This window comes from Morone saxatilis, unplaced genomic scaffold (genome assembly GCF_004916995.1).
Source record: "Morone saxatilis isolate NCDOM2014 unplaced genomic scaffold, NCSU_SB_2.0 Contig24, whole genome shotgun sequence".
NCBI classification, from domain to species: Eukaryota; Metazoa; Chordata; class Actinopteri; family Moronidae; genus Morone; species Morone saxatilis.
The window spans coordinates 16,921,771-16,936,543 of NW_023339807.1; the positions used below are offsets into that span (position 1 = coordinate 16,921,771).

Sequence of the window (14,773 nt, forward strand, 5' to 3'; positions counted from 1 at the left end):
TCCCCCTCCTCCCCCACCTCCTCCACCTCTCCCTGCCTCTGGTACCAGTATCCCCACTGCTGCTGGGAACCCACAGGTGAGTCATGATGGAAAACTTCACCAAAATAGGCTGAAGTAGCTTCGCCTGTCCGCATGCCTCTTCTTTTCACTGCATGTAACTGCGTTTCAGTATAATTTGATAATCAGGTGGTGGGACACTGGAGGACATTGTTGTGGGACCATAGTGAGTCCATGGAGTGTTGGCAGGAAATACTGTCTTTTGAGATTTTCCCACAAATTATATTAGCATTAGTCTGGGGTAAATCACCCAGCTTCATGCTTCTAACAGGATTATTGCCCATTTATGTCACTGAAATAGACACGCAACGGAAGGTTTATTGTAAAGATGTTTACTGTAGGAATGCATTAATTGCAACTGGTTTAAATTGTCAGGCTACAAAGACATCAGTGTATGGTATCAGCCATTGTTAAAAAGTACAACATTGAATCCACATCTCATCCACATTTGCTTCACAGTGATCACTTTATTTGTGTAAATAAAGTGTACTTTTGGTGACTCTTTCCCTTCTTCTGCATCCTCTGCCAGAGACTGATAGAGAAGCAGACAAGCTTCGATAAACAGCTTGACTCTCTAACTGACTTGCTGTCTGAGATGGAGACCAGGGGACCTTTCAACCCTAAGGTACAAAGCATGGAGGGATGGGGCACACGCTGTAACAAACATTGGATACAGATAGACAAATGAGATGAGAGGGGAAATGACAGCAGGCATTGACTCACAGGAACCTCACTGTAGAAAAAGAGTGAGTCACACAGAGGGAAAAAAAAACAAGGTAGTGTAGGTCAGTGGAAATATTATGGAGAGATTCCAGGTTTGTTTCATTAGTCTCTCTTCGTCTGTTTAGGTTGAAAGCTCAGTGATAACTAAACTGCACATACAGCACATCAGACTGAAAGAGAAATAAAGTGAGGTAGTTGGTGATTCACACTGAGAGCGGAGACACTTGCAGAGAGGAGAGAGAGAGGGAGAGAGAGAGTGATGCACATAGAATCGAGTAGAGAGCATGAGAGTGTGATGAAGCCAAAGTGTGCTGCCAGAGACCCAGTGAGAGGGCCATAAATGGAGAGTGTTTTTATCCAACTGGGAGGTGCTGGATCAGGGCAGAATAACGTTGGCTCAAAACTACAAAATAAATGTCAGAAAGACGAAGCACTTCTGATAAGCTCAAACCGTGGAGCGTTTCCAATGTTTACTTTAATCAAAGTACCTCATTCAGTATAATAAAAGTGCCTGCATGCAGCATTTCAGCGTGAAATGTTATACTGTAGATATTCACTTCCCTCTGTTAAATTATAGTTGATGATAAATGGAAGTTTTATGTTGCTGGACAAACTGAATGCTTGTATAAAATAGCCTCACATTGAATTCCCCTTTTTCTCTGTGCTGCGTTTTGAGGTAAAAGAATAAGTAATGGCATTGTTTTATTGTGGATGTCGTTTTATTCACAGATACCAAGCCAGTTTCCTTCAGCACCAGCACCCAAGCCCGTAGCTCCTCCCCCGACTGCTCCTAAACCAGCTCTTTCCTTCCTCCCACCCCCTGAGATGGGAGACCGCCCGCCTCCAGCACCCTGGGCAGAAGAACTCAAAGCCAGAACGAACCGACAAGCCAACCACAACAACTCTGCACCAAACTCTTTTGCTAAGGCCCCAGCTGTAGCTCCCAAGTCTGGTTTCGGAGGGAGACCGACAACATCATCAGCCTCTTTGGCACAAAAACTGAACCAAAACCTGAACCAAAACACCGCCCCAATCAGTGTTGCACCAAAACCTTCCCCTCCCTCTGCCGCTAGCTCTTTCCCTCCACCTCCCTCCGCCACTAGCTCTTTCCCTCCACCTCCCTCCGCCACTAGCTCTTTTCCTCCACCTCCCTCCGCCACCAGCTCTTTCCCTCCACCTCCCGCAGCTCCCCCTGCACCTCCTACCCCACCAAACAATATGGCTTCTGCACCGGCCTCTAATCACATAAAGAGTTCTCCCTTTGCCAGTCAGGTGAATGCAAACCAAAACCCTCCTGCTGCTGTGCCTCCTCCTCAACCCAAGACGATGGCGTCTTCCCGCTCCTCTTTAAGCCAACCAATGAGAGGTCCCTCTGCATCAACGGTATGTTCCAGCTTTATTTTAGTTACTTAGAGACATTCTTTGAATTGTATATATAGTAGAACAGCACAGGAAGTACAAATAATTTAGTTAATAGTCAACACGTCAGAATTATGCATTTCTGGACAAGTGTTTTCAAAGGTAAACTGCTCAATCGTAAATAACAAAATGCTCTATAAGACATGTTGTAAATAATGTATATATATGTACTAATGGCTTTGTGTGTGGTGTGTTTACAAGCAGCCCTCAGCCCCTGGCCCAGTTTCTATCCCGGGTGGAGGTGTTCCTCTGAACATGAGAGAAGTAGAGGAGCTGGAGAGAATGACCAAGGACTTCATTAAAGACATGGACACACACGCACCTGTCATCACCTCTCCTCCTACAGGTACATAGACACACAGACACACAGAGTAGTGGCCTTAATATTCATGGTGGGTTCTAGTATTTTTTTTTATTAAAATGGTTTGTAATGTTACAGAAATTGTAATACACCACACTGGAAATAAGAAAAATAATCTGTTGAGGGGTTTTCTGTCTGCTTGAAAAATTAAAAATGTATGCTTTTATTTATCTCTCCAGTGGTTTGAGTCCTTTCCTCCTTATCTGCTGTTTGCTAACAAATATACCTACCTAAGCTATGTGTGTTGTATGGAACTTGATGTCGCAAAAAAAGACAACTTTACAACTGAATGAGTTAATTAGGGGACGACACTGTAATAAACACAAGCAGAGCTGAGTAGACAGATGGTTGTATTTGTGAACAATGTTGTTTGTATATCTTACTCTCTTTTCAACCCTCTTTCTCTCTCCCTTCCCATTTCAGAGGTCTGTGGGAAGTGTGGTGAGGCTCTGTCCCGTACCCAGCCAGCAGTGAGGGCCATGGATAAACTCTTCCACTCCAACTGTTTCTGTTGCATGAGCTGCCATCGCCCCCTGCAGGGCATGCAGTTCTATGACAGGGACGGATCACCTCAGTGTGAGGACTGCTATATGGTGAGTAGACACACACAGATTGTCTATCTTTAATTATTTTAACTTTGAATGTAACAATGTAAATTCACATTTTGGCAATTTTATGTGTTTTGTGTGTTTTTAGTAAAACACAAGGGTCAGTTCCACTTAGATTTACTCAGTCCACACTTCATTCTGCATACTTATGAGTAAACACCATTAGAATGAAATGTTCAGTGCATACCTGAAGTGTGTAGAAAGTACTGAACCATGTTGACACAGTGAATATACCGCCCACCTGTGTGTTTCCAGCTTATTAACTAGTACCTCCGTCTCAGTTACATCTTATTTTCCTCCTGCTCCTCCTCAGAGTTCCCTGGCTGTGTGTTCCCGGTGTGGGGAGAAGATCACAGACCGTGTGCTGAAGGCGGTGGGCCAATGTTTCCACGCCCACTGTTTCCGCTGCAGCACCTGCTCCTGCACACTTGAGGGGGCACCCTTTATCACTGATGACAACAACAATCCCTACTGTGTCCAGGATTACCACAGGTAGCTAGTGGCTGTTGATTCCTCAGTGATTAACCTAAGGACATATTGCGTATCTATTTATTTCTTAGTAGTTTGCAATGCAATGTGTGATACCAAACATATAATGTGGGGAAAAAGGCTAGGGAAAAATGTCTTCACCAGTAATCTTCTGATTTTTACCTACATCATTTGTCAGCACAAGAAAGCATTAGCAGGTGTTTTGAGGACAAATCAATTTTAGCAGTGTTTGTCAGGATTACTGATAAGAGCTGTGGAGGACAAAGGCAGCAACCCTTCTTACTCACTTGATTCGGACTAACGACTGAAACTTGTGTCTCCGTGTCCTGCTGATAAAACGTTTACACAGCATGCTAAACTGTAGATGAAATAATCTGATCTGACAAAGTTGATTAATCCTCACTACAGTGTGAGAATTTGACTGAAGGCTGTTGACTAACAGTCAGCTCTCCACCCCGCTATTCCAGGCGTTTTTCTCCTCTCTGTGTGAGCTGTAATGAACCCATTGTTCCAGCCGCGGGCAGCGAGGAGACAGTCAGAGTGGTGGCTCTCGACAAAAACTTCCACCTTAAGTGTTACCGTTGTGAGGTAAGACATTTAAACATCTTATACATCACGTTGTGTGTTCAATAAACTTTATAAAGTAACAAAATGCTAATAATTTCATTTGTTCTGTAGGATTGCGCTCGCCCTCTCTCCATAGAAGCGGATGAAAATGGCTGCTATCCATTGGATGGTAAGATCCTGTGTATGAAGTGCCACACCCAGCGAGCCAAGCAAGCTGCGCACTGATTGGCTGAAGCAGCGTCACTCAGATTAACTATGAACCAAATCCAAAAAAAAGCACAGGATTCATTCAGCTGCCATTTTTGCCTTTGAAACAGGGCTTTATTCAGTATATGTGCGCAGGTGTGAGTGTGAATGTGTGAAAAGGTATGTTTGCATGCAGATAGTGTAGTATTTCCTCGTCTCTGTTCACTTCAGTGCAGAAGTAATGTACTGCATTGGAATAACGCCCCTCATCTTTTTATTCCCAAGCTCCAATCTCTCATCTAACCTTCTTTGTGTACTAGAGCGTATTTTTTTGTGCCAATTCTCTGTTTACGCTGAAATTTCCAGCATAACTTGCACAAGACCAGTTTTGTCAAAAGAGCAGTCAGATGAAAATAAAGTTGCCTTTCTTCGTTTCTCCTCAATAATGTTAGTAGCACCATGTTCTGGGATATTTCCATCTTTCACTGGCTGGTCTCTTTCCCTAGGAGCATTGTAACTATACAATGACAGATTGTTCCCATAGGGAGAGGAGTATCAAGGACATCCCGTTTGACCATTCAGCAGATTTTACCACTATCTTTAACACTTGTTGCAGTTGTTGTGCCTGAAGCATGGTTATTGAAGCTTTCCAGCCTAGAAAGTGCTTCATATCAGCCAATCTACTCTGATAGCATTTTAAAATCATCTAGGGCTAAACGTTGACTGCAAAAAAAGATTTAAAACAGTGAATGTCGCTCTTAGTTTTTTGTGATGTGAATTTGACGATTTACAGGCATGCGTTTATTATGTCTTGTTGCGCTCTCTTATTTGATCGTACATACTGTATAAGGGCAAGATTAGAACAAAAATCTGCCATTTTCTTCTCAAAAATAGTTTAGAGCTGATTTAACAGCGTATTTTTAGATGCATGTGTTTTTGGATGCGCAAATTTTGAACAAACAGTCGAGCACAGATTTGCCAAGCACAGATTCCATTCCAGGGATCTCATAATTTAAAAAACTATGTAGTTATAAATGTCAGCAGCATGGCTGAAAACAGGACCTATTATGTGATCGTTGCACAGTTCTATAGTGAAATAAAATATCCTTTTAGTGTCACTTTGACTCTAAAGCCCCCGCACATGATCAATTTAGTTCGTTTTTTAAGTAGATGCCATCTAGAAATAGTAGTTTTTGATATGCATTCTCTTGGAATCTCATAATTTATGGACCTTTTTCTTTTTCTTTTTTTTTACTAAGTATTAAGGTTACTAAATGACTTGTCCTTATAGCAGGATATTAAATTAGTAGAGGCATTAGCTTTGAGCTTTAGGTAACTTTAAGATAAACATAGTGATCAAATATTTCAAAGCTGTTTGCAAGATTATGGTTAATAAAACAGTTGCATTAGATTCAATGTTTGGACATTCATGTTTTATATCTCCTTTTTTTGTGTTTAAGCCCAGTTTTTTGGTCTTGATCCATTCTATTGTTATATTAAATACCACTATTCTTTCCGTTATTCATCTTTTGTACTTTAGCCTGTTCATGTCGGTTATATACTATTTTATTCCTATCTTTCTGTACTGTATTTCATTTGATTGATAAATGCTTACAAATATTAGGTTTCATTTTTAACCTGGAGATGTGCCTTCTCCACTATTGTATTCTACCATTGTTCCTTTTGAATTGAGCCTGGTTTGCAGCCACAAGAACTCATTCCACAATAAGAAAACAGTTGTTACTTGTGCTTGCATTGAGCCTGGTGCAGTATGACACCAGAACGACTTAACATGGCAATAGTTATTCAGCATTGCATGCTAACTGTGTTGGTGGTGGCGGCATTTCTTCTAGTATTATGTCTTTTGTTTGCACCAACTACTCCACCTTTGTGGCCCTTTGTCATCACTATGTGATATTATACGTATGACGATGCCTTCACAGTTGCATTTATCTGGCGTTTTGTTGTGTTATGTCCTATTGTATTACATGCGGATGCCTTGTCTTTTCATATAACTTTTTTTTTAATAAATTCCTGTTTGATATGTGTGAATGTGTATATGTTTAAAACATTATTTAGCCCCACCCCTACCCCTTTGGCTGTATCAAAAGATAAACAAATAAATAAAATGCAAAATACCAAATGTTTTTGTCTGATTGCTCATCTGTCAGCTGTGCGATTTTATAGCTCTGGACACCTACAATACGTGAAATAGTATAAGCAAGTGTAAGTAGTCGTAAAGTAAGTCATGTAGCTGTAAAGTTATACACAATTAGGAGTTCGTCATATTTGTTTTTGCCACCATATTCTCTCTGGTCGGCCTCCATGTGACATCCATGAAAAGTGTGTCCTCCCACACTCTCAATGATGTGCTACACTGTCACAGGACGCCAAAAGGCTCTATCAGTTGTTAACAGCCATGTGTTGCGCTGATAATGACGACAGCGGACATGTGTGCGTGTGCATCTAAGAGAGAGTGTTTACTTTCCAGAAGGTGCTTGCCCTCATTCAATGCAATGTAACAATGTATAAGCAAAAGCAATTTGTTGGCCTTAACTTACCAGTCCCAGCCCCCCTGTTCTCAGGCCCATGACACTGCAGACAGGAGGGGTAGTGGAAACACAAGTTAGACTCTTCATCTTGAGTTTCTCCTGAGTCCACAAGACATCCACATGCATGTCCCAGAGTAGAACCATAGTCTTTGCTTGATTATCTGTGTTCTGGAGAGGAGAGTAAGACGTAAAGACGTAACCGGCTGAGTTGTTTTTATCAGAGAGACGTGAGTGATGAAAAGAGATAGGGAGCTGGGACAACAGCTGTTTTGGGGGGGGGGGCACAGCAGGAGGAGGGAGCACATGTGAAACATCAAATGTAAAAGATAGAGGATGCAACACACTGGAGAAACACAGAGCAAGACGTCCATACACTAAGAATGAGTGAAACTCCAAGAGAGCTTGAGGTAGGACTTTTCCAAAATGACGCTTAGTTTACCATGTTCGATGATGCTTGTGTGATTGTTTTAGTTGCATGAAACGGGAGCAGAGCCGGAAAAGTTTTTATCAGTATATTAAGTAACTTGTACATTTTTAAGAGTAAGACAGAAAACATACTGTACATAGATAATAATATGCTGTATGATGCTACTGAACTGTAAAGTCATATCTGAATAGTAAAGTATTTATCAGTTGATATACCAAGTATATAATTAGGTTTCTCTGATTCAAACCTGAAATACACGAATATCCACTTTGTAATGAGTTTCATATCATGTAGCTGCTCTTGATAATGTTTGATGGTAAAGTTTAGTTTCTGAGTAGTGGGATCTTACAAGCCAGTGGTGTTTGTTGCTGAATGTAGTGACAACGGAAATTCCCAATGAAAGTAGTGAGAACGGAAATTCCCAAGTGGTTCGAGGAAATATTGAGAGGCCTCTTGTGCAGAGCAATTGAAATTACTCAAGCTTCAAGATCTAATGTTAAGAACTGATGTGTGTTGGGAAGAGCTGGGTGATCAGCGGGTTCTGGGATACCAGGAATCTCTGTTGAAGCTCATGGGCTCAGCACTACAATAGATCTGCCAAACACTTTTTATGTGGCTTATCAATCAGTAATGATGACACAGCTTAATGTTTTATATGGATGTACATTTCATCACTATTGAGTAAATACATCAGTGGCTCCCAACATGGGGATCTGGACTCTAAAGTGTAGACAGATGACTGATAAGACAAAAAAAAAACACAAAATGTTGCTTAATTTTTCTGGCTTTTTTAAAATCTTTGCTTTTTCTTAAAATACTGGACATGTTTATTAAAATGAAACCCCCTGAGAAGGAGACATCACTGTTGGTTTAAACCAGTGGTTCCAAACCAGGGGGTCGGGACACCCCCTAGGGGTTGCCAAAGATTGACACGGGTTGGCAAGGTAATCTCCATTTTAAGGGGTATGAAAACTTAATATATATATACACTAAACTAAATGATATTGTTTTTAGTTTAGATATAATTTGAGATTATTTAATCTGATCACCAGCTATATTCAGGGCCTAAACTGCCTCATCCTAAATCATTAAGAAGAAAACATTTAATTTGTAAAAAAAAAGAAGCCTATTATATATGTATGTAAAGTATATATTTTTTAAACATAATACAGAGGATTGTATAAAAAGTTCCCTAAAATGCAATATTCACAGGAAATAATCTGCTCAAAATTCACCCAAATTGTTGTTTTACATAAACTTCCTGCTGTTATTGCATTACTGTTTGTGTTAATTGTACAATTTATTCTACACTATTGGTCATCAGTTTACTCAATGATAGAAAAGGGGTCCCTTAAGGAAAAAGGTTGGGAACCACTGGGTTAAACTGCCTTTAGACATAGATGAGGATTACTATAGAGGTTGAAAACAGTGGGCTGCCTGCATTATTCTAACATCTGTGTGAGTGTGATATTTCTACAATTATGTTTTTTTTTTTTTTTTTAAGTATATTTTTTGGGGGCTTTTATTGCCTTTATTATAGTGACAGCTGAAGACAGACAGGAAAGGGGGGCAAGAGAGAGGGGGATTTTGGACACGCAGCCAAACGGCCGCAGTCGGGGATTTTCCAACCCTGGGGCCGCTGCAAGGGGCAAGGGACTTTTCAGCCCCTCGGTCATGGGGTCGCCCAGCTCCAACCCACTAAAGTTATTTCCGGGCGCCCACATTTATGTTATTTAGTTACATTCCTGCTTCACTTGTTACCTTCCAGACTCAGCTATCAGTCCAACCATCGTCACAGCCAGAACCTGAGAGGCAGCTTCAGCCTCCACCTCTGTTTCAGCTGCCACTCCCCACCCAAGATCCTTCCACTACCCATCAACTAACCCAGTTCCAGCCTGAGCTGTCAGAGCCTAACCCAGAGGACCAGCACCGAGCAAAGCCAGTGTGGATAAACCATCAAAGGCTGCTTCTCCTCCTTCTGGGGTTCTCCTTATGCGCTGCCATTCTGGGACTGATTTATTACATGCATCACAATCTTCAGAATAGGAGCAATAACCGGCCCGGCACTGGTAAGGCCGCCAGAATAATACAATGACGCAACAACATGACACAAGAAATTCAGAATTTTGTCTAACTCTTCTCTCACTCTTTCCTGTAGAGACTCCATGTCTCTCCCCAGCCTGTCAGTGGGCCTCGGACCGCCTGTCCATGTCTGCTGATCCCTTCACGCAGCCCTGTGATTACTTCTTGTTCACATGTGGATCTGACAGACTTTCACCAGACAGCGGGGGCAGACAAAGAGGTCAGGGTATCTCCGGACATCCACAGAACCAGAAGGAAAAGGTTGTATGGCCAAAGAGGAGAGCACAAAGTAAAGAGAGAGAAGACCAATCGCAGAAAAGAGAGAAAATACTGGACAGAAAAACTGTGATGCTGCAGTATCTCAAGGAGCTTTTGGGTAGGAGTCTGAAATTAAAATGTCTTCTTATGTACACCACTCTGCATTGTAGTGCTTTATCCAAACATATTTCTGTAAAATAGAGTATATCATATCAATGTATGTATTGTCTGAATTGTGTTCTTTCTTGATCTGTCTGTCAGAATCAAGCACCAGACCGGGTAGTACAGCAGTGCAGAAGGCCAAAGGATTCTATCATTCCTGTTTGGACATCAGATCCTTAGAGACCGCTGGAGCAGAGCCCTTCCTTGCACTCATCCAGAAAGTGAGAGAATTATAAAATTAATATAAAATGTGGGCCTGATGAATCCCATAAGAAAGATTGTCAAATGCAATCTGCCTTTATCACCGCTCTTTATTAGTTAGGTGGAATTAATTGTCCATTATACACAGCATCTCAGGCGTGCAAGGCACAAAGAAATTATGCAATATCCTACTGTTAAAATGGCAGGATTTTTAGCCATGCTAGCAGCATGAAGCCTAATGACTTTGGTGATCCTCTGACTTTTCCCCTGGCGCCACCATGAAGTTGACATTTATGGTTCTGATTCTTCGGTTTATGACAAAATGCCTGCAGGTTTGCCTCAGCTCTACTTTGCATTTATTGATATTAACAAATATTGCATGCTGACTTGCTAAACTGAGATTGTGAACATGATATAAATAATATACTTGCAAACCGTCTCTAATGCCAATGCTAAAAGAGTTGAAATGTCTGTCTGCAGCTGACTTTGTGATGTTAAACGTTGAATTGTTTTAAAACAAGAACCCTGTAAAAGGTTCCTAAATGTGCAAAGCTAACATGTTGATTATGTTAAGAAGGTATTATCCGCATTTTAACATGTTTTTCCATTAGCATTTAGCTCAGAGCACAGTCTCACATCTCTTAGTCTCATTTAAATTAGACTGATTGGTCCAAAGAATGTGCTACAATTACAAGTAATAATGTCATAACAATTTTGTTGAGTTTTTCCTGTTTGACAAAAGTATTGATTGTAATATCTGTGTCCCACTCTCTTATTTATGATCACTTTTTGTGTATGCAGCTGGGAGGCTGGGCAGTATCAGGCCAGTGGAATCAGACCGATTTCAACTCCACCCTGAGCCTGCTCATGAGAGACTACGCCACCTTTCCATTCTTCAACCTCTATGTGGGCAGAGACCCAAATGAAATTGCCCGCGGGACAACCAAAAGATACATACAGGCCAGTATCCATTAGGATAATTTGTAAGTCCTAACATGCTGGTGGGAACACTGCCATACCCAAAGTAGGCTTTATGCTATTGCTTTAACTCCAGTCTCCTCTTTGTCAACAGATTGATCAGCCAGATCTGTTGATCCCGATTGAATGGGACCGCAAGACACAAAAGTCTAAAGCTAAAACTCAGGTTAATGTCTTAGCCAGACCCCTATTGATTGAAGAAATATCTTTTAATAAATACAACAATATTCATCCATCCCACTAATGCATTCCTTTATCGTTCTCCTGTCTCTTTTCATCCAGACGCTACGTCCTTTCTTGGCATCGTGTCAGAGGTACCTGGCACTGTTGGGGGCCCTGCCCAGCCGCAACATGATCCACGTGGGCACGTTCATCTCTCTGTCCTCTGAGCTCGCCGTGGCTGCTACACCTCTGCAGTATCGCCTGTCGAAAGGCCAGCTCCATCAGCGCATGACCATCAAAGAGCTACAGGTACTGGTCGAGGAAGATGTGTCGCTATACACACACATACTGTGTCTCAATCCGCTGTAATCTTTCATTTTCTTTATACCCACAGAGCCAGGCGCCTGCCATTGATTGGTTGGGCTGTCTGCAGGCTGCTTTCCATCCACTGCCCCTCAGTGAGGATGATGATGTTCTTCTGCATAACTTGCCCTACATTGTGCAAATGTCCCACATCATTGGCAAATGGCTGTACAAGCATGATCTGAGAACCAGGTACTGTAAGTGACACAAAACAACCCACCATAAAATATGCCTGGACTTTTTTTATTTTTTGACCTTGTTTTGCCACGTTTGATTCCACTCAGCGCCCCCCTTCATACTTACATGGTCCTCAATCTGCTGCACACTCTGATGCCTGCCCTAGACTCAAGATTTTCTGAAACTGCTGCAAATCTGTCTGTGACTCTGGGTAACAGTGACGGGGTGAGTCAACACCATCTTTCTTACTACTACCTTCTATACTGTTTTTTAAAAGAGATGTCACCTACGAGCTGGTTTGTTGAGTCACATCTTCATTATGGGCCTCTTCACCAGGTAGCCCCTCGCTGGAAACAGTGTGTGTTAGAGACTGAGAGAGGATTTGACTCAGTTCTTAGAAACCTTCTCAGTGAAAGGACAGCGCACAGAGAGGTAGGTAGTCATCATGGGGATTTGTGACAACAACTATTTAATTTATAAGGCTAATTTTATGAAGTGTATTCAAGATTTTTATTGTTCAACAGGCAGAGGAGATTATACAAAATATATTTTCCTCCTTCAAGTCCAAATTACATGAACTAAAGTGGACAGATCAGAAGTCTCTCCAGTCTGTCATGAAAAAGGTAACGTGTGAAGCAATTTATTGTACTTGTCTTTTTTAAAACTGCATTTTGTTAGTATCTTTTATATCAAAGGCCTGTCCTCTTTCTTCCAGGTTGAGTCTTTAATTCCAAGACTTTGGACTACAGAGAAGATCTCGAATGATGCTGAGCTCGACCTGCTTTTTTCCAAGGTACATAACAGACCTGTAACAGCTCTAAAAAGTGTATAAAGATTGTATCTTCTTTATTAACCATAGTTAACTCTGCTGACTAACACCTTTGACTCTACAACCTGTATGATTCCAGGTGACAGTCAGCACAAATAGCTTCTTCTCCAACTACGTCCAGCTACTGTCCTTGTGGCAAAAGAGACGCAGTCAGCTCTTGACTGAGCGCACTGAGGCTGCTGATATGTAAGTGTCTGCCTCTATTTCTTTAAGTTAAGAAATATGAATATTTTAAATTAGTATTTAATCTATTCTCATTTTCTTTTAGTCTGTCTGTTACACCAGTAATCCTGGGTAATGAGCTCCTCTTTCCCATGGGAATGTTTGTCTCTCCTCTCTTCCATCCTACCTATCCAAGGTAAAGTATACACTAAATTCAAAATCAATATCAATAGGGACCTTTCATTAAACATTATAATATACAGTTTGTTTTAAGGAATGTAGAGATATATTGTGAGAAAGTTAAATCGCGATATACAAATGTGTGAAGATTAAAATCGATGAGATGAAAATAAATCGTGGTATCAAGAGGTAAAGACATCAGTTTCCCTTCACAAAAGGAAATATGCATTGTTTTTATAGTTTATTCCCTACCTCAGGAATTAAAAAGGATTCTTTAATTTAAAAATATGAAAAAAAAAAATTTTTGTAGGTTTTTGTCTGAGAAAATCTTATTCATTTTATTCTTTTATTCATAATCTGAATCAATCTCATGTTGTTAAAACAACTGTGAGAAAATTGAAGGTCTTGTTACATCCCTGTTTGTTGTACTTTTGTATTTTTTAACAGGGCATTGAATTACGGTGTAATAGGTTTCCTTATCGCCAAAGATATCCTCCACCTGATCCTGCCTGACAGTAAGAGAAGTTTACATTTGTCTAACAGTACATGTTTAGGTTACATACAGTTAATTACTTCAACAATATACTGTTTTTACGACGTCAACCCTGCCTTCTCTACACTCCACTTGCAGACTGCAACGTCATACTAATCCCTCTGTTGTGGTGCAGTTTTTTCTCAGAGTGAGACGGTGCATGTTGTGGGGGAATGTGTGTGGGCTCACTACCTCACTGTGACAGAAAAAGCGGGCCGGGGTGGAGTATTGTCTCTCTCAGCAGCGCAGCAGCAGGAGGTCTGGGTGCAGTATTCTGCACTGCAGATAGCATTGCAGGTGAGCAGCCATCTTCAGGCTTTAGTCTCTGTGTGTAAGAAAACATTAAGCTCATATATCCATGTCTTTTTTTTTTCTCAGGCTTATCATCAGAGTCTAAAGAACCATCCGAGTGACACTTCCCTCTCAGGACTGTCACACACTCATCTGTTTCTCACATCTTTTTCTCAGGTACTGTGCTTCTATTGTTAGGCGTTATCTCCTTTCACTCTCAAATACTGATCCCATTTCTTTTAATGTATCTTTTCCAGGTTAACTGTGACTCCGACCCGTACCGTGAATTCATGCCCTTGGAGCCCTCCTTCCTGATTACAGTCATTTGTGCCAAATCTGACCTGTGCCCTACGAGCCTACAGTGCCCCAATAAAACCCAGCAGCATTTACTACAGACTTGCTGAGTACGCTCAACTGGAGGCCAGCAGGTTTTGTTTTTGGAGTTACTGATTATTATGGATTGTCTGGCAAATTATCGACTTGGTGCTGCAGAAATTCAGCACACCGTGGATGCTGGCAAACTGTTGTTACAATAAAGACAACAGATATTTATTATGAGAGTACCGACAGTATGTATAGAAACAAGGAAACACTGACATTTTTTTTGTGTCGGTACTTAGTGTTTTAGATGCGTGAATTTCCATAGATTGCACAAGCTGTTAAGGTTTCATGTAAATAAAATAAATGTTTGAAAAACAATTTTCTCTTAATGTCTTACTTTATATACTGCAATGGTAAAACCAATTAGATTCATTTCTCATAATAAAGAGAGTTTAACATGTATAAAAACTGCATCTGCTAACAAAGAAATAAACATATAAAAGAAAAGAAAGAAAAAGAAAAAATATAATGCTGGGGGTGTTCTTACTTTAAATATAGTACAGTCTGCTAAAGTTTTAATTGCTCTTAGTTTTAAATGAATGAATAAATGTATTTGTCTGAACTCCCTGATGAAGGCAACAAAGCACAAGTTTCTAAAGTTTCCTACCAGTAAATTTACATTTATG

The 14,773-nt window shown here is 40.8% G+C and overlaps 2 protein-coding genes across 2 annotated transcripts in view; both read left to right on the top strand.

The window, feature by feature from the left end:
- Nucleotides 1–6,553, top strand: part of zyx (zyxin) — a 15,337-nt gene extending 8,784 nt beyond the window's left edge. Inside the window, 8 exon segments of the mRNA XM_035672595.1 lie at nucleotides 1–76; nucleotides 587–682; nucleotides 1,510–2,163; nucleotides 2,404–2,545; nucleotides 2,984–3,153; nucleotides 3,482–3,660; nucleotides 4,125–4,245; nucleotides 4,336–6,553. The exon segment at nucleotides 1–76 is cut by the window's left edge and continues 102 nt beyond it. Of these exon segments, the coding sequence (XP_035528488.1) occupies nucleotides 1–76; nucleotides 587–682; nucleotides 1,510–2,163; nucleotides 2,404–2,545; nucleotides 2,984–3,153; nucleotides 3,482–3,660; nucleotides 4,125–4,245; nucleotides 4,336–4,449 (1,552 nt within the window). The 3' untranslated portion in view covers nucleotides 4,450–6,553.
- Nucleotides 6,554–7,234: 681 nt separating this feature from the next.
- Nucleotides 7,235–14,465, top strand: kel (Kell metallo-endopeptidase (Kell blood group)). The gene is made up of 18 exons (XM_035672589.1): nucleotides 7,235–7,369; nucleotides 9,158–9,458; nucleotides 9,548–9,847; nucleotides 9,991–10,112; nucleotides 10,894–11,052; nucleotides 11,165–11,236; nucleotides 11,353–11,541; nucleotides 11,627–11,787; nucleotides 11,880–11,997; nucleotides 12,109–12,204; nucleotides 12,297–12,395; nucleotides 12,488–12,565; nucleotides 12,681–12,787; nucleotides 12,870–12,959; nucleotides 13,391–13,458; nucleotides 13,612–13,772; nucleotides 13,854–13,943; nucleotides 14,024–14,465. Exons 1-18 carry the CDS (start codon nucleotides 7,343–7,345, stop codon nucleotides 14,168–14,170), a joined length of 2,385 nt encoding a protein of 794 aa, XP_035528482.1. The 5' UTR covers nucleotides 7,235–7,342; the 3' UTR covers nucleotides 14,171–14,465.
- The last annotated feature ends 308 nt before the right edge of the window (nucleotides 14,466–14,773 follow it).